This window comes from Empidonax traillii, unplaced genomic scaffold (assembly GCF_003031625.1).
Source record: "Empidonax traillii isolate 1590-97213 ecotype Southwest subspecies unplaced genomic scaffold, ASM303162v1 scaffold839:size271545, whole genome shotgun sequence".
In the NCBI taxonomy this organism is placed as follows: domain Eukaryota; kingdom Metazoa; phylum Chordata; class Aves; order Passeriformes; family Tyrannidae; genus Empidonax; species Empidonax traillii.
In genome coordinates, this window is record NW_020956032.1 from 161,741 (window position 1) to 183,529 (window position 21,789).

Sequence of the window (21,789 nt, forward strand, 5' to 3'; positions counted from 1 at the left end):
AACTCTGAAAAATCATAAAAGCACCATAAAGTGTAGCCAACTTCAGATTTAAAGAATGGCATTTTCTAAATTGTACAATAGTGAAGCAACATTTCTTATGCTGCCTGTATCATGGCAATAAATTTCATTGTAGGGTCAGTGTAAGTTTTGGTTATAATAAACCAATTTTTGGGGAATCTCTCCAGAAACACTCAGCATATCATTAATGACAGTGGTTTTACAGAGTAAACCGTTTGGCTAATCCTGCAGATGTAAAGGGAATTGTTCTTAGAAAATAGTTCTAAACTTGATCAGGAAAAAAAGCTAAAATGCCCTACAGCTTTTAAGTTAGTATTCAGCTTCCTGGCCTCCTGGAGTGAAAGAGCCATTCTGGATGAGTTCCTTCAGGCTCTTGGGCTGGCACAGCCCTCAGCATGTAAACATCACCAGTCAGAGGTGATGTCTGTCAGTAGGAAATTTTCTTCTTAAATGATATTAATGTTTTTTTGATCTAAAGTTATGTTCCATCTAGCAGAGACACTGGTCCTGACACAAGGGAATGTTGTTTTTTTCTTTCACTACTACTCTAAGTTATCTTTCCAAGCCGCTTTCCTCTCCGGCAGCCTCTTTGTGTGTTTTATGCTGATGTTTGTATATCTCATATCATAGAACTAGCCTGAAGGTTAAGATGCAGCCTCCATTTCTTCCTTTTGTTGTCAGCCAGCAGGTAGAATTGCTGTGCTCCTCTGTGCCACACCATCAGCTTTTTCCAGGAAACCTTTGGTCTGCCAGGAGAGCTCTTGCAAACACTGAGAGTGCCTTGTTGGCTTGCCACGTTAGAGCACTGAAGAGCTTCAAATAACATTCCTACTTTGACTGTTTTCTTATACAGACAGCTACTTTTTCTCCTCTTAGCTGGAAAGTCCCAAGCTGCCCTCATTTAGAGTCCATCATGGTAAATGTATAACAAAATCCGACATAGGCTCGTGCTGCCCACCTTTTTTTTTTTTTTTCTTTTTATTTCAGACAAGTCCAGTAAGGAAAATAGTTTTCTTACTCATAGAGGAAACTCACTTTTGTTAACTCTGATTCTTTCTCAGCAGTCCCTTGCAGGCTTGAGCAGGGACTATTTTTAGTAATTTTTATATCTCCCCAATGCTTCCAAGCTAAGATAAATTTGTTAAAGCTTTTTAAAAATAAAACACCATTCTCAAGGAACCTTTAAGAAAAAAGCGCCGCACAAGGGGAAACGTGTTCCTTACCTGTTATGCTGTAACATACTGACATTATAAAAAAAGTTAAACTGACCTGTTTCAGAGACCCTACTCATTCCTTTATCGTTCCCAAGGCTCTCTGGCTTCAGAGCTACAATGTATCTGAATGAAAGGATAGTTTTAGAAACAGGGGAATATTTCTTTAAAACCAGGCTAAACCTTAAGCAAATAAACACTAATGAACTATAAAGACGTGAAAGAGCTTCCAGGGAAGTCACCAATACTGAAATGTTGACTGGGCTCATTTCTCATGGTAAACCACGAATATTGCTAATGCCACAAAATAGTTTAAGATGGAGCTATTTGCCAGAAGTAATGAGAAGAATATTGTCATATCCACTGCTACACCACTGTACAATTTACTGCATAAAGGGCACGATGGTAGATCACTGATAGAACAGGGTATTTCTCTTAAAATATTTTCAGTAACTTCGGTTTACCCTAAGAGAGGGTTTGGCCTGCCCAAGCTACGTCACCCAATGCCAAGTTACTTTTCTACCTTTCAACTGACCCTAAACCTCCTCTTGAAAAGATGCCAGAGACCACCTGCATTCTTGAATGAGAAAGGTACTGGGATGTAGTTTGGTTGGTTTTCACTTCACCAGACTGAGTGACAAACATGCAGATATTCACAGGAATTTTTTTTTTAAAAAAGGCCTTTATTGATGTCATGCTCAATATATTCATAAAACAACCATTTATTTAATTTAAACAGCTGTAAATTTGACTTATGAAAAAAATATATGTCTCACTATGTCACAGTATCTGTAAGAAAATAAACTTAACAATTTGGTAACTTGGCCTTAATAGTAGGCACTTATTTTCTTAGAGGATTGCAAAAGAGTATAGAGTGCATTAACTGAGAAAGGAGTGAACAACTCATCATTTATCAGTTTAACCAAATCATTAAATTCACTTTTGTGAGCTAGCTACCAACTATAAAGAGCATATAAAAAGTAGGAATATAAACATTACCAACATAACTCTGAAACACAAAATCAAGACCATACAGTCACTAAGAAGGCACTTCTCGTTTCTGATTCAAGTAAGCATTCACAGTTTTGGCAAAATTCCTCACAAATAGAAGTTAAATCTAAACATACATTTGTTACTGGAACATATAATTCTATCATTCCAACATTAAATTTTATTGTTTTACAACGAAGCCTTGTCATTAACCTTCTGATGGTTCAAAAATTCTGAATCCAAAAGCAGACATTCTCCTTTCTGTGAGCAGAAAAACTGCAATACCACTGTTTCAGATCATTCTACCAGTCAATTGTCATTCGCAAGGCAAAAATCTTTATAATGGCACCTTATTAAGGCATAATCCAATTAAAGTTTGCCAATCTTTTACACAGATTTTGAATTTGATTTTTCTACTTGTTACATTTCCATATTGTTCAGGTAAATCATTTATAAATATTGATTATTTTATATATTCATCTTATGCTAGAGTGACAACTAAGTAAATTGACTTCCAGGTTAAGCACAGAGCAACCATTAGCCTTCATTATTAATGTTCATTAAAAGGAAATTAATATATTAGACTAAGAAACACCTTTTTAAATAGCTACAAACTGTTTGTCACTGGACATACCCATAATTTGATGATCTTTGGAAATTTCTGAAGAGGTTATGGTTCCATGAGCTAGCAGTAAAAGGAAGGAGTCTCATGAATTTTTGTTTTATTCTTAATTTACAATCTGCTTTCTGGGAAAAACCTTTATGGGTCAGGAAGGTGATTCTCACAACTTGTTCAGCAGCCATAAATCATGACAGCCACACTAAGGGAAATCAAGATACAAAACTTTTGAGTTGTGTAATCTGCAGTCAACCATATTCTTTCTAATAGCTGTCAGGCTGTCTGTCCCCCAGCATTTACTTCTTTAAAATACTGCATATTGTCCATCCACCAGATAACTGAGCTTACACAATATAAAAATCTAGTGTTATTACATTTCTGTTATTAAAAATGTGTTTACTCCTGTTTATAATCAAATCTCCACCCAACACCATACCCCGATCTTTCATCGCTGGTTGCATTAAAATGCACTTTCAGAAGTAAAGTTCCTTCGTGAGCATGGAGACCACACAGGGAATCTGCTTCTTCTCACTGAAGCGTGGATCATCCGACTGGGATTCAAAATTGGTGGCAACCACGTAGTTGACCCGTGTGAGGATCTGCATGATCTCAAGTTGTTTTCCATGCTCATTTAGCACAGAGCACAAAGACTGCACAAACCAGGAGCCTCTTCCGGGGTTTCTCCAGGAGTAATAACCTTACAGGAAAGACAAGGAAGAAAGTACATGGGATTATTTTTGCTCTTTTGTGAGAAAGACTAAAAATGCATACAAAGAAAGCTTAACTCTTATCACGCGTGTCACATACCCTGCTTCATTAGGGTTGAGAACAATGTGTATTAATTCTCCAAACCTCACACTACTAAAGTACCATTCTACGTTTTGGCATTTGGGAACCTGTGAGAAGTAAGATTTCACAGGTTTCCTCTCCAAGACTAAGTTTTGTGCTGTAGCAGTTCCTCTTCCTGCCTTCATTACATATTCAATGTACTTACTGAAGGTAAGGAAGGATTGGAAGGGCAGGATTCCAAGCAAACAGCATTGCCTTTGCCATCTGTAATCTCCCATTTCCTACGCAGCCAGTGTAAAAGCGGTGGACACAACACACTGGCCCAACATACAGTGGGCCTTTGTGTTTTGTCCATCAACGTACAATGTGTCATCAATGAGGGTTCCATCTACAATCCAATCAGTGTGGATGAGTGGCTTCCATCTCCACCCTGACCCTATTTTCTTTACCTGGCACAGTGGAATACGCAAACAGGAAATCAGCTTCTACTGGGATTTTGTATCTCGGGTTGGCATCTGTTTCCAGAGTGTCATTTGCAGGTCCAGAGTCAGTTTGTATACCTTCATCGAATTCAGAGCCTCTACATGCCTGAAAGCAGAGAAGAAAAATAGAATTTGTCCAATAAGGAGAAAAAAAGGTGTTATAACAATAAGTATTCATCAATATCTTTAATAGATTCAGTTTTAAGCAGTACTTCGCCTGTATCAGAACCAGAAATGCAATTCTGGGGGATAACTAATTGTTCAGTGGTAAAGTTACTGGCTTAACCGTTTCAAAATATACATCTCATATAGTAAAGAGAGGTAAAGGTGTTGAGGCTCAGTTGTTTGTCAAAGTGCCAAGGCAGTATTAGTTTATTTTATCCATGATTAATTTTACTAGTCTGGAGTCATTCTCAGAACTCAGTTATTACATAATGCCTTGTGTAGTGGGATTTATGGTCATTTTCTTTACAGTGGATTACACACTGTCATTGGTTCCTGACATGCACTGATGAAGCACTGCATTTCACAAAATCACACCCTGAGATCATCTAGTCCCATTCCCCCCTCTCAACCAGGGACAGCTACAGCTGTCCAAGTGCATGTACAGTTGTGTTTGGAATATCCCCACAGGCTCTACAGTGTGGGCAACTAGTTCTAGGTTTGACCACCCATTTCAAGTATATTGCATTTTTAATATTTTTCCATTTATTTTTTTTTTTATTCTTAATTTTCTCTTAATCATGGGTTTAGCTAAAGGTCACACTGGGACGGCAGTCCAGATTTTTAAGTTTCAGCTGTTGATCAGTAGCTTTGACTGACAGCTCTTGCAAAATAAGTCTGACTAGTTATGTAACAGGGTTGGTTGCCTTTATTAAGATAATTTCAGAGGCTATGAAGTAATAATTCCAAACTTATAATTAAAAGAAACATCATTTTAGTAGTATGAAGAATCTAAAACAGACACAGTTTTCACTTTGAGGCTGAGGATTAATTGATGGAACAGCTTAGGGAAAACCACATCTGCTGCAACTCCCCCACATATATAACACTATGATAAAAAAGAGACTTCATCCCTGTGGTATGTCAGTTAATAGTTTGAAACAGAAGTCTGTCCAGATTTAACTAATATGCAATTATTATATGATAATTTAAAAATGCAATATAAATTTTTAGGCTACTGAGGAAGGGAAAAATATGTCTTTTAGCAGAATTCAGCAATTTGTAGAGGCAACTGTAATTCAAAGAGACTTGGACAGTATTATTGCTATTGATAATTGTGTATTTTCCTTAGCCCTCTCTGTACAAGAGAAGTTTATCTTTCTGCTTTGCAGTTCATATATGACCAAGAGAAATCCTGTACAAAATTACAGAGATAATGTTCTTTACATCCATGAATCTTGTATATAAACTACCTTTTAAAAACAAACAATACAAGTCACCCATAGACAACTTCTCTCAACACATTTTTTTCCCAACACCTCCAGCAACATTCAGTAAATTAACTTACAGGGCTCTTCTAGAACAGACAACCAACAGAGCATGTTTTCCCCAGTGCAGCAGTAGGATACTAGATTTACCTTAGGGCTATTACCTGAATGAAAAATAACTTGGGTTTGCCTATAAGGCTTTTACACTTGTCTCCTCTGAACAGCGCAGTCAAACTCTTGATAGCCATGGGTCCATCTGTGCCATAGATGAGTCCTTCCTCCCCATGGCTCAGAAGGATACAGGCAAAACAAGCAGCATCACTGTGATTCTCCTCAGCAGCTACAAATCAAATACTTCTTAGTCAAAAGGCAGCAACATTTCAAAAGACAATTATATTTAGCAAACACGTTTTTTTGAGACTAAATATACATTGGGCCTCTACTGGAAGGCAGGGGAAGGAGTGGACAAAGATGACACAACCCAGTTTTTACAATGTGATGAGTACTTTGAATACAAGGATACACCCTTCACTTGACTCTGAGTCTAGCCCCCTGGAATCAACAGGCTGGATTCATTATCTAATACGACCAGGCTCTTCACCTAACACCCAGGACAGGTGCTTCACAAAAACACTCCGCATTTCTGAACTGATGCTGGAGGAAGAGGTAGGGAATTAAGCCTAATCCCTTCAGAAATCAAATCCTATACAGAAAATTGTATGTGTGGGGCTTAAGCAATCTGTTTGTTCTCCTGTAACCTTCTTTGAGCAGGCAGTAGATTCAGGGACTTCCAGAGGTATTTTCCACTCTAAGTTGTTCCATGATTCTAAATTTTTACCTTCCTTCAGTAATTTCTCCATATCATCACGGCTTCGGTCCTTGTACGTATGAACCTCAAAACCTAAGTTTTTAAAACTCTTAGCCAGGTCTCCAGCATCTTTATCAGTGCCATTGCGTGTACCCATTCCTGCCGGAAAACAAAGAATACGGTTGACTGCACATTACACAACTCGAAATAATTCACGTGCTCAAAGGTAAATTTTTAGGTTTATAATTGGTAAACCTAAACAATGTCACGGTCACATGTTTTTAAAACAATCCTCTCACAGCAACGAGAACAAATTGTGAGTTTTTGAAAATAATGCAACGTTCAGTGTAAACACGTATCTTATCCTGAAAAACGCTGGCATGTCTCCAGCACCTTGCAACATAGACCTCTGTGGATGATTCATCTCCTTTTGGTTATGCAGGGTAACACAGGCATACAGCACCCCACAGAAAAACTGCTGAAAAGAGTCCCTTTGATACCCAATAAAAAGAACTGATACACAATCTTTGCAGAAAACAAATCACTGTGTTTGCCAATGTATGGGAACAATCCTATAAAGTTGTTCATAACACAAGTATCTGTCCACTTTGAAACCATATGTGGTCTGAAAAGTTAAATGCAAGAGGGTGAACAGAGCACAGCTACAGCTATTAGCTTTTCTAGCTCATAGCTGTAGCTCAGGGACAGAGAATTTATAACATGGGTTGCAGATGCCAAAGTTCAAATCTTAACAACACAGTCTTAAACTCTGAGAAAAGGTTTAGTTTGAAGTTGGTAGAGCAGGGAGACATGGTCTTTGAAACACATACTGCAAGGAAGTTGAAAAGAGCTACTCTAATGTAAGTTTTAAAGAGCAGGAAAAGTTTTAGGAACAACTATTTATCAGAAAGGATAAATATGTTAATTAAAACTAAAACTAAAATGTCCTAAAACTAAAACGCATATTGATTATGCTTTTTAATGAGTATCTTCACAGGAAGAACATTACCTGTTTTGTCCTCAAAATTTTTGTTGTTTATAATAATACATTTACCAACTTTCTTGTAGTCCATATTATACTGGAATGTGGGTGTAACAATTCGGTATTGATTACTGAGGGAGAGCTTTGGCTGCTCTTCTTCTCCATTCTTCCTTTTTCTAGGTGAACCAAATGAAATTATTGTTAGTTACCAGTCACATGCATGGCCTATTTATCATAATTCAAACCATTCGTGCAGCCCTACCCAGTGTTTTTCCTTCTCTAATGTTTGTTTTCTTCCTTCAAGGCATAAAGATCTTGTGATTTCCATGAAGTGATTACTCTGTGTGGTTGGATTCTGATGAGGTAAAAAAAACTCTAGAGTGGACTACAGCCAACAGCAGGATACGCAGATCCTGACCCACAGATAAAACAAATGGCCTGAACATGAAGTCAGACCTTTTTCAAACTGTTTCTGGACATATTTTACATTTACTGTAAGTAATTAATGAAGGGACAAACAGATTTCCCGTACCAACTATTCCAAGCACATAAAGATATGCCATTTACTCAAAGGTATGGTGAGATTTGTTTACTCAGTCACCATCATCCCTAAATTCTCAAGATTAAGATTAAGCAGTAGGTAGTTTCTACTGATAAAGGCTATAAATATGACCAAGTCATGTGTTAATTTAGTTTGCCAAATAGCATTCTGAACTCATGCAAAACCTAAGCACATTTTAATGGAATCATCAATACCTGGAATTAACTTCAAATAAAACCCATGAAAAACCAGCCCAAACCAAAATGGATTATATTAATGGGTTATAGTAATAAATGTTCTCTGGCTATATGACTGTGTACTGACTTTTCTGCTGTGTACAGGAGTCTTAAGCTTGGATTAGAAAGGGATGCAAAGGGTCTGATTCAACTCAGAATTATAAGCAAGATTTGGAGCAAGCCCAGTTAGAAAGAATGCTCAGAAAAGGGCAGCAGAAGTTACTGGCATCTCTCTTATTTTGTCCAGTATACTACTTCCAATGCTGATGTCTGAGAGGAAAATACAACCTACTTTCACAGCTCAAAGAACTGTATAATACAATTGTTTTTAACAAAATAAGATTTTTTCCATAATTTCAACTAATTTAGGTACTTTCACTCTTCTAACTCTGACATTTTTTCTAAAGAGTTACTAAGCTCTTTGCTTCAGTAATAGCCTACAGACATGAGATTGCTATGAATCAATTAAATGTTGATTAAGTAATTTATTTTCTTATCTGCCTGATTTAACAATGGTTGTCTTTTCGCTTTAAGTGTATTCTTCTAGACTAATTGGAATCTATAGCAATCCTTCTTTAAATGATTCATCATGTATAAATGGTACTGCAATTCAATTTTAAAGCAGCTTCTTCTTATGTTTGAATGTTGTCATGTTCTATTATACAGGGCCAAATTAAATAGCTGCACCTGGCACTCTTTTTACATGTGACCATCCTAACATCATCTCCTCTTCTAGATTTCTCTGAGAGACTACAAAACAAGATATTGAATCATATCTACTTGAGGATTTTGTCTGGTACTCTGGAAACATGTGGTTTTTTCTCATAAATTGCAAGTATTGGTATTCTCCTTGGATACTGCTTCTTGAGGGCTCTGGGAGCACTAATTAAATATTCTTTGCTTAAGAAAAGATTTTACCCATTTTAAATAATTATTCAGAGCTGTATGATGCTAATACTACATCTGGCTTTCAAGTAGATCTTGTATTCTTATTTTAACCTAAAATTCCCCAAGCCCCTCATCATCAGACAGCACTCTGGCAAAGAGAGAAAAAGAAATTTCAAAACAACAAACAAGCACTCAGGTCAATGAAGAGGCATTTCCTCAGTCCACAAATTCAAGTTTCTACTGATTTATCCGGCTTCATTGATTTCCTGAAAAAGCTGTATGACTAACAGTGGCTGTGAAAACACAAAAGGATATTTTCAAGGGGATTGTACACACATTTCTGTTTATGTCCAACCCGTGAACAGCTGTGAACACTCGGGACAGATCCACATGAGCAGTACGGCATCATGTTTGCACTGTCTGCTCTCCTAAAATGCTGGAAGTAATCTATTTCTAGTCCAGAAATCAGGCAGCCACATTACCCCACAAAAAGCCTCACTGAGAACAACAGCTGGGGTTAAGTGGCGCAATAACGCAGTCACACAACTTCTCTGAAACCACTCCACTTCTGAGTTCAATAGTTTGCGCTCATTCATGCAGAAATACTCGTGAGTTTAAGGGATGTAGCTACTACTGCAGGTATTCTCAAAAGCACGCCAGAAGCTCTGTGCTGGTCAGAGTCAAATGTCACAGACAAGCCTTGGCAGCACAGTAGTGCACACAACTATCATTTCCCCATTCCTTCACAGAGGCTACCGTGGCTTTGTTCTAATGATTCCTCCCAAGCTGAACAGGTTAATGAGACACTAAAAAAACCACAGCATGCTTTGTAGGGTTAGGACTATCATTCCTTTACTGGCAGACAACAAAAAGTTCCAGCAATCTTTTGGTATCAGTCCAAACTGAATGAATAAGGAAGCAAAGGCTGTGGAGCGTACTTATCCTGGGCCTCCAATCCAGACAGAAATTCTCTTTTGAAGATTCTGTTTCCTGTGCCAACATAATGCAATATGGGAATTGCCTGACTGGAATAAACTGACTGTATAATGTCCACCTCTTTGGTTTCAATAAGCTAAATCAGACCTTGTAAATAATGAGTCCTTGAGGGAAATGCTCTGTCAGTGACAGGCTGGCTTATGACTGAAAGCCTAAAGCCTTTATTTTCCAAACATTGAACTAGACACCTGTTAATATAAATGTTTACTGCTGTTGTTCTTACTAAGCTTTCTAATCACTGTATTTTCTGAAAGGGTTTCCATAGGTTAGTTATGTGCTGTTATAAAATGTCTTAAACTATGTGCCCTCGGTTTTATTTCATTCTGCTTCTTTGACATCCAGTGTCTTTAATTTCCCTCTTTTGGGAAATAAAAATTTGAATTTCATGACTGTAAACTCATTCTTCAGCTCCTAATGGCAACTATGCCATAAGTCCTCACTCTGTCAGTGGTCACTGATCCTTCCCTTAGACAAAAATATTTTTCCTATCAGTGCTCTCACACATTTCTCGTCCTCCCCCTTCAGTCGAGAGTTCAGCAAAAGCAAAACTCCACTCTGGCACTCTCATAGAGCTTACAGTGTCTCTAAAACCAGGCCTTAGGTTTGACAACGGTATGTCTGGGAATGTGATTTCATCAAGTCTAGACTCAATCAGTGTCACCCCTATGAAAATTATTATTATCAACTTCTCACTTTTCAAATACGAAACTAAAGTTATCCATACTATTTTATCATTTTGCTATTGAACTTTTAAATTTCAGTCAAATTTCTTATAACCATGAGTGGCTGAAATTCTGTCACAGTCCATGAAGATGCATCACTTGCACCTGTAGTGGACTTGATTGTCTACAGGACTTCTATCTATCACAACAAATTTTCTTTTTCCTATACTTTGGGTAAATTATGATTTGATTATGATTCAAGATTTAAGGATAAAAATACCACTGATAACATTTAACTATATCTAAAGATTATTTAGGAAAAAAAAAAACAAACATAAAATAAAGAAATGTGTCTTAGCAGATGAGATTTTCTCTCCTTTGGCTTCCCTTCTAATGGCAGCTTCCTGCAATTCTGGTTTGCTGTAACTGCATGGACTCCCCTTGGAAGAGTACCAGTATAATGTAGGGAAAGTTCTCAAGAGAAGAGTGGAAAAAAGGGAAACATTAGGAAAAGAGTGCAATCTCCAGGGTAGATACTGCTACACCAATTCATTCAACTAACATCAACATTAACAACGATTAAAAACAGGATGATAATAACAGACAGACAATGGAGCTCTTCTAAAAGCATGAGCTGCTTGGCCTTAAAAGCAACGTGACAGCACACAGAAGAAACAGCTCTACCTGAAAAAGAACAGTCACCTAAATAGCCTTTCAGGTAGAGGATTAGATGAACAAAGACAAATTTCATAATCAGTACTGCCCAATTACAGAATGGGAGGACTTTCCTGTTTGTTTGGGGTTTTTTTTTCTGTTTGTTTGGTTTTCTAAGAGGAAGTTAATGTGTTAATCAAAGTGAACTCTAAAAATGATACTACAGAGGGATATCCAGGCTTTGAAACCCTTCTCTCCCAGGAAAGTTAGGGACTTTTGTTGCTGTACTGAAAAATGTAAGCAGATAACAAAAATGCTACAGTTATGACACTATTTAAGGAAGTTGGTGTTCAGAGATGGGTGGAAAAGGCTATACTGATTCCATTAATTTCAAGTACATAGAACAAGAGAACTCTGTCTTACTCTGCTCTATGCAGTTCAGTAAATTTGGGCTTTATTTGATAAGGAATATCTCAGAACATTATGATAGTTTTTACTCTGTCCTTAATACAATGTGCCATCATATATAATTTTTGAATGACTGATAGCAGATTCCTTTTAAAAAAAAAATTGCCTTTAAAAATATGGTGTCTTTGCAAAACTTATAATCTCAGGATCCCTTCTGGAGTCCTTTTTGGCATTGGAGAATAGTTCTATTCCAGTTTGTGTCACACTGCCAGCCCTTCTGGTGAGTCCAGGCAAGATTACACTGCACACAGTAGTACAGCAACAAAGTGCACAGGACAAATATTCTCAGGTAATCCATCAACATCCACCAGGACTTTCATACACTTCTTGCTGTGGAATGCAAGGTATCTTAAAACTGCAATGCTCTTTACTCTGTTACAAACAACTGAGATGTTTCTCTTGTGATTTTTACATTTGGGGACCTCTTCACAGGCTTCATTTAAATAAATTCCTCATTTAGTTACAATATTGTGGAGTAAGGGTATGGGACAATACATTAGTTTTAAGATCTCTGAAGAAACTTACATAGCCTGTATTGCTGATTTATTTTTATGCAGTTTGTGTGGCTCTAAGCTGCTCTTTCTGTCTAAAAAAGCCCACTCCTTCCAGTGTTGCACTGCAGTGTTTGTGACTACTGCTCATCACAAGTGCTGTTTGCTGGGGGAGAATCCTGGACTGGACTTCTTTACCTAAATAGATAGCTAAAGGATAGACAGAAAACAATGAAAATGCAAAGAGGAATGTGTTTGAATTCACAAAGCATCACTAAATTATGTGTAGTAACACTGACTGTGCTGGAGACCAATTTAAAGCTATTCTTCACAAAAAAAAAAAACAACCAAACAAAACAGTAAACAGAATTAATAAATCAGACAAATATTTTCAATATTTCAATATATTCAACATTTTGTTCTATGTATCTATCTTAGCCTCAATAATTAGCGGTCTATTTGTATGTCTGATGCTTTTGCATGATCATGCATTAGTATGTCTTACTTCTACATAACCTTTTCTCCAAACCATCAGTTTTAATATTTTATCCAGATTTAATACTTTTATCCAATTTAATTTCACTGTATTTAGTACACCCCTAATTACTCTGCACTCTCCCCTCCTTATTTTTTTTTTTAATCTTGAAACCTATTGGCAATAACAAGCAGAAGACACTTGTTAAACCTGACTAGAGCTTTTTAGATCTTAAGTTCTTTAAGGCAGACTCTTTGTTCTTTGTCAGATCTGTTTTGGTAGTGTCATGCAGATTTAGAGCTGCGAGCAAATAATAGATTATCCTCTTGCCTTTTCTTATTAATATTGCATCAGGTTGGCAGCAGCAACATTTCTGGACAAGAAGAATGTGTCACTACTTGAACTGTCTTTTATAAAAATGAATATTCCTTTACTATTAAAAAACAGAAGGCATAAATTATATGGCATGAAGACTAAACCAAAACTGTATTACAGTGCATTTGAAGGTGTGATCCTGGGTTGCACACTGAGAAGGCAACATGCTGGAACACCAAAGGAAGGTTATGGTTAACACTGAGGAGCCACTGCAAAAGACATTGGCATTTCAGAGACCTCAGTTCTGTTTCCAATCTGTCACATGCTACGGCCTCACAAACCTTTTCTCCTGAATAGACTCATATGACAGGTGCAATTTCCATCTCTTTTCAGACAGATAACACTTTAACACAGACTCTTCTGAAAAACAGCTCAAAAGCTGAAACAAAAGTCTCCCCAGGAAAAAGAGACTAAACTAATTATGTAGGAGGAAGTTCAAGTGAGTATTGCATACTTTCAATTTCCCTACTGAAAGCTATTAGCAAGTGACTATTGAATTTGATAGATGAGCACCAACAAAATAACCAGTCCTTAGAAGGCTTTTTCTAAAATATTTTTCAGATAGATGTCGAAAGAAAATTTTAAAAATTTCTAATATTACATCAATGTAATTATTTCAATGCAACAGAAAGTTTCCATTTAGAAGATAGAAGAAAAGTGGTCATACAAAACTGAGCACAAAAATTCCTCAATAAAATCTAAATATGACTTCACCTATTTTTGCTTACTATGGCAAGCAGATGTCTCACACAAAAGGTATGAAAACTGACAGCTGTGATTTAGAATAGCACATAAACATAAACACCACAATACAAAACACACACACAGAACATTAAAACACAAAAACCAGTCAAGTGGTCCTAGATTTCTGTTCCCTCTCTTAGCCTTGTTTTGCCTGCTAAAGAAATTTAAAATTACAGTGAAACATACTAAACTGATAATACTGGAGTCTGAAGTTCATATTTATCAATGAGATATAAAGTCTGTGCAGCCCTTGCATATTTATATGCTTTTCTGGTGAAATTCCTAAACTTTGAAAGTTAGTTTTGGGAAGGGGCAGAATAAAGGGAAACAGTCAGTGTGCTGGAACACCACAGCCCCTGATGAACACACTCCACTTTCCTCCTGGGAGCAGGCCTGCTAAAAGCAACAGGACTAGTCAGGCAATAAAGCAATGACTGTCTGTAAATGTCCTCAAAAACAGGGCCATAAGATCTATTCACCCTTCAGTTTCTTTTTGAAAAGCCTTTTGCTTGAATGAACCTGAAGCTAGGAAGCTACTAGGGCAGCACCTCTTGTTCCTTTGGAAACTCATGTCCTAGGATCTTCTAATAACTCTAAACACAGTAATTTTGAACAGAAAATATTGATGTAGCAGTCTTGAAAGAAAGGAGTTAATTAAACCATGAGATTATTTCCTTGAACTTACAAAGATAATAATAGAGATGGGATGGACCTAAGCTATCATTAATAAATTCTTTGCTCAAGACTGCATTGAGTTCATTTGTCCAATAAAACTGTATCATATTAAAAACCTACTTTTGTTCTTGTTATGAGATATATAGCAGTACCGTTACAGATTTCAAAGAAAATTTGCAAAATGAAACATTTTAATTTACTTAAAGAAATCCTGGCATTTCCCTAAGTTTCCTGTAGCATGCTACATCACCTTCAACAGTAGAACACAAAATAAAATATATTTATTAAGGCTATATGCTAGCTATGCTTTGCCCAATTAAATTTGTGAAAAGCATTAAACAAACCAAAATGCTCAAAATAGGGGGGATATGTTCTGTTATCCACTATGACCCAACTGATTGTGCTCTGGACGGAGAACTGAGTGTAAATTGTGCTTTTACTCTTGAGTACCATTGGGAAAGTAACTCCATATCTCTGGGTCTTAGTCTTCCCATTACAAAATGGAGCCTAAAAAACCTTATTTTATAAAGCAATTAAAGATAGTATGGCTTCTTTCCAGTGGGAAAACAGTGGTCAATCCTTTCCTGGGAGGAGTGGCTGGTACTCCAGAGAGCTGCGCAGCCTTTAAGAAGGACCTTGATGGGTTGGAGAGATGGGCAGAGAAGAACTGTATGAAACTGAGAAAAAGTTCGAAATCTGGGTCAGAATAACCTCATGGACCAGCACAGGCTGGGGGTCACCTGCAAGGACATGGGGTTGCTGGTGGACAACAAGGTGTCCCTGAGCCAGCAGTGTGTCCTTGTGGCCAAGGCGGCCAATGATGTCCCAAGGTGCAATGGGAAGAACATTGCCAGCAGGTCAGAGTGTGGCAAGGATGACTAAGGGACTGGAGCATCTCTTATGAGGGAAGGCTGGGAAAGAAGGTGGGCCTGTTCAGCTTCAAGAAGAGACGACTTAGAGGGGACCTCAACAATGTCTGCCAGTATCTGCAGGGAGGGGTCAGAGGATGGACCAGGCTCTGCTCAGGGGTGCCCAGCAATAGGACAAGAGGCAATGGGCAGAAACTGATGCACAGGAAGTTCCACTTGCATATGAGGAAGAACTGCGGTACTGTGTGAGTGACTGTGCACCAGAACAGGTTGCCCAGAGGGGTTGTGGAGTCTCCCTCACTGGAGATATTGAAGAACTGTCTGGACATAATCCTGTGCAATGTGTTCTAGGATAACGCTACTTGAGCAAGGAGGTTGGACCAGATGACCCACTGTGGTCCTTTCCAACCTTACCCATTCTGTGATTCTGTACAGTAAACTAGAATTAAATTTAAACCCCACTATTTTGTACACCTGTACAAGGTTTATGTCCAGCGTTTGAGTTAGTTTACTGACACATGCCTCCTGGAAAAAAAATCTGCGAAAAAAAGAAATTCTTATTGTCTACTGTAGAGATTTACAGTGGATCTCAGTCCAGAAACAAATTCCTGTCTTTGCTTCCTGAACATTAACTTCCCTGAGGAGAGAAAACTGCTAGTGCCTGCACATGATTATTTAACATCGACTGCAAGAATGACAGGGCAGCAGTTCACAGAGTATGGCATTTCCCCAAAGTATCTTACAGCCCCAAAGGTCTGGGGGACCTTGGCTTAACAAGCAAGCTACCACAGCTCACCACATTGCAGCTGCTCAGCTGAACTACAGCAATGGCTATTTGTACATTCCTTTGAAACCAAAACCTGAAGTGTATTAGCTTGAATCCCAACGAGGCCTCCCCTACCACAAAGACATACATCTGCAACAGTCTCAGCTGTGAACAAAACCCACTAGAGAGCTGCAGTAGTAGTGCTAATTGCAGCAACTGACTCACCTGAGTGTGAGCACACTTTTCATTTGATCCCTTCCAAAGCAAGCCACAAACAAAAATTCAGTAGTTTCTACAAACCTGCAGCTTCTGTTTAATGTGCAGAATACCTTTTATATTTATACCCAATCATTTTTAAAAAAGATCTATTTATGGATTAATTTATGAATTCTTTGCTTAGAAAAAGGGCCTCCTGTCTTCTGATCTTCATCACTTATGTCTTCATATAGCACATTATATATTCGTATAGTACAAGCAAATTATCTTTCAACTTTAGTTAGAGGAACTAAATGCATTTTAAATCCCTCATTAGAAGATATTTTTCAGACTCTCTTGTAGCTTTTTTGTCCCATTTTAGTTTCAAACCCATCTCCATTTAGGAGGGAGAATCTTCTCTAAGAACCTGGAAAATTCAGAGAAACTCAGTCCAGGACAACTGAAAATTCATTGTGTAATGAAAACATGAATCGAGCTGTTTGAAAGAACAAGGCTCAAACCACAACTTCTGGCATACTTTATAAATATCTTTTTGAGTTCTGATAGCTGCATCTAAATATGTCTTCCTCTCCTTGTAATTATGTGCTAGTGATGGCCTTAATATAATTCAAATCAAAACCATGGCTGCAATTTTATTAATTATATACAAATGAAGCAGACTACGTTCACTGGGACTAAGCCAGCTGCAGTTTGTACAAAACATTTCAACACAGACTTATGTCTAATGTTGTCCACACTTCACAACATTCAAAAAGAGACAAAAGTTAAAACAAAAAAAAACAAAAAAAAAAAAAAAAGAAAAGGTAGCAGTGCCCTACTCTTTGTGCACTTCATATTTTAAGGATCACTTACAACCTACATGAAAACTTCGTGGTGTAATGCCTGCAAAACAGAGTAAATTCTAAACATCACTTTGTAATCCAGATTCAGCTTCCCAATTAGCTGCATGATATCTGCTGTGTAGGTCTCACAATATTGATTCCAACATAACAGTCAAATAAACATTCAAAAGATAATTTTTTACAAATAAAGAATTTTGCTTGCTGAAAGGCTTTCTGCTCATTTCTAGAAAACCTCCATGTACAAGGGTGTTCTGGAAACTGGAATCTTGCATGATCATACCCTAGGCAGTATAATGTACATAGACAACTGACAACAACGTGCAAAAAAAAAGAAGCAGCTTCTCTTACCTGTCATAGGTACTAAGAGCAGTTAACAGGTATATATGGATTGCTTGGAAAATGACTCAAAATAAACCAAGCTCTTCAAACACTCTTTCTCAGAGAACACTCTGGAAAGGATTATCAATTGCAAAATGCCAGTGGAGTTAATATTAGCTTGCTATAAGCACTGAAACTAAACTCTTTTAGGGCATCAATTCAGGAGATTTCCAAACAGGTGGCAGAGAAGGAAGGAGACGAATAACATTCTACAGTACCTTGGCTCATCATCAAATGGTACTCCACACTGCATCTGAAAACAGCTTCAGCTTGTCCTCCAGAGCAAGTCTAATGTTCTTTGCTAATGCTAGGAGCCCACCATGCTCAGGGTTACATTGCAGAGTGAAACAGGGTGCTCTGTGTGCTCAGGCCCAAAGATTCGCCTGTGTCAGCAGTGGGTCACGCTGGACTGTTCTGTGGGGCTATTCAAACCCCTGTAGCCATCACCCTGCAGGCTGAGGTCATGCAGGCCTGAGCTACCTTTGCTGACAAGCGGAAAACACACTCCCATCGCCCTGATTCTGTCCCTGCTCCTAAATAAGAGTAGAGGAAAATAGAGCAGATTTTGAGATGGACGTGGGACAGCAGACTTCCCTTTGCGATACGTCCTTCTGCCTTCTGATCCACCCTTACTGCAATATTTACTCAATGAGTATTTCTAAGGAAATAATGCAAATTAACTTGCACAGTTTACAAAACCTCCACGTAGTTTAATTCATAACCTACTTCCTAAATATTTACCCTTAAACAGTCTTGGCCTATTATAAATTTGGCTTAAATTTGTTTGGATTATTTTGAAAGCTTAAACGTGACGCTACATAATAGCTGTCCTCCAAATGTTGTATGATACAGCCCAGAGTTTGTTGTACTGAAGGTAATAAATTACTACATTAAAAAGTAATTTGGATACTTGACCATGATTGCTGCAGATACTGTCCCTGGATAACCCAGTGTTTGCTGTTCTTCATAATATAAAATCTCTAAGGAGACTAGAAACAAATGTTGACTGAGGATTAATGGCTTCTTATAATTTATTCTAGATACTATTTCAAGGTACTTGGGCATTTCCTACATGGTACATCCAGTAAGTGTCCAAGGGAAAGTACAAGTACTGACCACAATTTCCACTCATTGTTAAATACTCCCACAGTGTTCCCAGAAGTTGAATTCCAAACCTAAAATTCCATTAACAAAAATAAAATAAAAAAAAAACACCTTTTGACTTAAAAGAGAGTAAGGAAAATGAAACATCTCTTATTTCATGTTACAATCTCTTTACTGTCTTTGTAGGAACAGGTTATAGATTGCTTCCGAAATTTCATGTTCAGTGTTCTGGGGGTGAACATAAAATACAGATATTTAGCTTTTGCTAGGCAGAACCAACAAACTCCAAACAAAATTAAAATAATATTATGATTGATTTTGGAGTTATAATAATAAGAGGAAAGATCCCTTTTACAGGACAGGCTAAGGCACAGAGTGATTTTCTTAGAGCCATAAAGTAATCATGAGGCTAAAAGAGGAGGTCAGTTCAGACATATGAATTGCAGCCCAGAGCATAACTTCAGATAATGATTCATCAGCTGTTATTTGTTTTAAAGTAACTTGCTATTTTGAGTCTATCTAAAGATAAAAGAGATACTTTTCTAAGCAATATTTACTTTGAGAGGTCTGTAATATTCTGACACCAAAAAAAAAAACCACAACAGAAACTGAATTTTTAATTTTAAAACTGTGAAAGTTACAATAAAAAAGATGAGCTATGATTCAAGGACTCATCAGTATTTGAACACACTAATTTTAAGGCAGGAACAGCTGATACTGTAGTGGAGGCCAGTACAGTTTCTTCATAATCAGACAGTGCTAGCAGTAGCACTTTTTCTATAAAACAAGCAATTAATTTGTAAGATCAGTGTGTTGGGTTTACTTCTTATTACCCTACTCTGATTTGATTGGTAATAAATTAAACTAATTTCCCAAGTCAAGTCTGTTTTGCCCCAGATGGTAATTGCTGAGTGGTCTCCCCCTGTCCTTATTTTGACTCACGAGTCTTTCTTTTACTGTATTTTCTCTCCCCTGTTCAAGTGAGGTGGGGAGTGATGAATTGGCTTTGGTGGGTACCTGGTGTCCAGTCAGGGTAAACCCATCACAGATCAGGCCCACAGTTTTCAAATGGTCCAAAAACTCAAAAATGGACAACTCTGGAAAACATGCATCTGCAGCACTCTGAAACTGTGCTTCGTCAAGTTCTACCTGCAAAGCAGTTTCTTTTACAAATCATATAAAAATACGCTGATAGTAATCAAAGTGGATGGAAAATAGCTCCCCAAAAGAGTGAGGAACAACAGCAGAGCAGAGCTGAAACAAAGACAACTTTCCACACCTATTACAACTCCAAAGCTAAGGTTCAGCTGAGGTTGAATCTCAAAAATGAATATTTATTCTTTGAAGGAGGAGGCTATTTATTTTGAGAAATATGACTACACTGAGATAAGTGCCAGGAAATTAAAACAGCTTCAGTAACATCTGTGCTTCCCCACTTTGGTGCCCTGTGACTCAAATAAACACTGGACACATGAAAAGAAAACCTATATATCCATGAATCTTTTTCATCTAAATACTAGTCCACAAACCTGGTAGATATCATAACAATATAACAATCACAGCCACTGAACTACAGAAGGCAAGATGCACACTGATGTTTCCAAGAGACCTTCAAATTATGCAAAACGAAAAGCCTGCATTGTTAAACAACTGAAGTGCTCTTGGTGACTACAGGGCCGTGTAACAAGCCTCTCAAAATCCTCAGGGGGATTTTCTTGTGGTATTTCACGTTCCTCCTTCAAGGGCATTACAAAACCTCACAGTTTCAGTTGTAACTAAATAAGTTACAATTAAGACTTCTAAAATATATGTTTAAATTATGTTTTCTGTTTCCAGATAAGAAAGGGAATACTGACTGTAACAAAAGACTGCAGGGCCCGAGTAGATAAAAGTAACCAGAGGACAAATGATTCTATGTAATTAAATTAGAATAAAACTGGTACCTTGATACTACTCACATTCACCTTCCTCTGCACTATGTTTTGTCAATGAAGCCCATGAAGAGTTGGGATTATTGACCGTGCAAGTTCAAGTCTACCAAGTCCTAGGAATTCTCAGATGCAGCTTTTTTTTTTTTTAAAGAAACAACTTTGATTAGGATTTAAAGAAACCTTAGCTCCACTTAACACAGTGGAACTGCAATTTTATTCCATTTCACGTTACATTATGTTTCCTGGATGATAAAGTAGGTTTGTTGATATCAATCTCCCTAACAGGGTTGCCCAATAAAACTCAAAAGATACTAAGTGGAAGATATTAAATCATCCTGTGAAGAAGTGAGACTATTTGTAAAGCCTTGAAAGTGTGACAGGACCACACACAGCACAGAAAACAAAAATTTCTATGGGAACAATTCTATTAGCCCCTAACTATTGCAAAAAAAAAAAAAAAATAAAATACAGTTTCGAAATCCTCAGCTTAATCTTTTTTTAACAGTTTTTTAAACTTTTAACCTGCTATTTTTGCTTTCTCAAACATAATTTTTTTGCTCAACTGCAATGCGTCCTACTTTTTGTTCCCTTTTTGCAATAAAGAAAATTGATACCCTCCTGCCATCTAGTGGCCACAGAAACCCGGCACCAAACACCGCTGGCAGATGTTAATCCAAAACTTTTTCCAGCTCTTTTCCCCACCAAAGAGTTTTCCCTCTCCGACATTAATTAAGTATTAATACTTTTTCAAAGAGAAGGGAATACACAGGAGATAATTCCCCTAAACTGTTAAATAGCCAGAAGAACCTGGCATGTTCTGAGCCTTATGGCCTCTGTGGTAAGGGAGGCTCACAGACTTCTCAGGAAGATGTGCTGTAGTGAGTAAAATTTTAATTCAGTTCTGTTTACTGCTCCTGCAAGACAGATCTCCACTCACGGCCAAAGAGTGGCAAATTGAAGCCGTGAAGCTACTGGAAACAGCTGGTCTGTCTGCACAGCTTTGAATTCAGTTTCTCACCACTCTGTTCTCTCAAATTAAAATTGATGAGCTTATTTAACAACACGAGCTACGTGTTTTCTTATAGGACCTATATATTTTAAGCAATACAAATCTAATGCCATGCAGAATTTCACTGAAAGTACTGAACA

At 37.5% G+C, this 21,789-nt stretch overlaps 1 protein-coding gene across 4 annotated transcripts in view; it reads right to left on the reverse strand.

Annotated features, from left to right (window-relative positions):
- Positions 1 to 1,913: 1,913 nt before the first annotated feature.
- CASP7 (caspase 7) overlaps positions 1,914 to 21,789 on the reverse strand; it is a 23,386-nt gene continuing 3,510 nt past the window's right edge. For all 4 annotated transcript variants that reach the window (XM_027902106.1, XM_027902103.1, XM_027902107.1 and 1 more), the window contains exons 3-7: positions 7,357 to 7,505; positions 6,378 to 6,506; positions 5,704 to 5,879; positions 4,077 to 4,215; positions 1,914 to 3,535 (exon numbers count right to left, since the gene is read on the reverse strand). In XM_027902106.1, the coding sequence (XP_027757907.1) occupies positions 3,312 to 3,535; positions 4,077 to 4,215; positions 5,704 to 5,879; positions 6,378 to 6,506; positions 7,357 to 7,505 (817 nt within the window). In that variant the 3' untranslated portion in view covers positions 1,914 to 3,311. The remainder of the gene's footprint in view (positions 3,536 to 4,076; positions 4,216 to 5,703; positions 5,880 to 6,377; positions 6,507 to 7,356; positions 7,506 to 21,789) is intronic.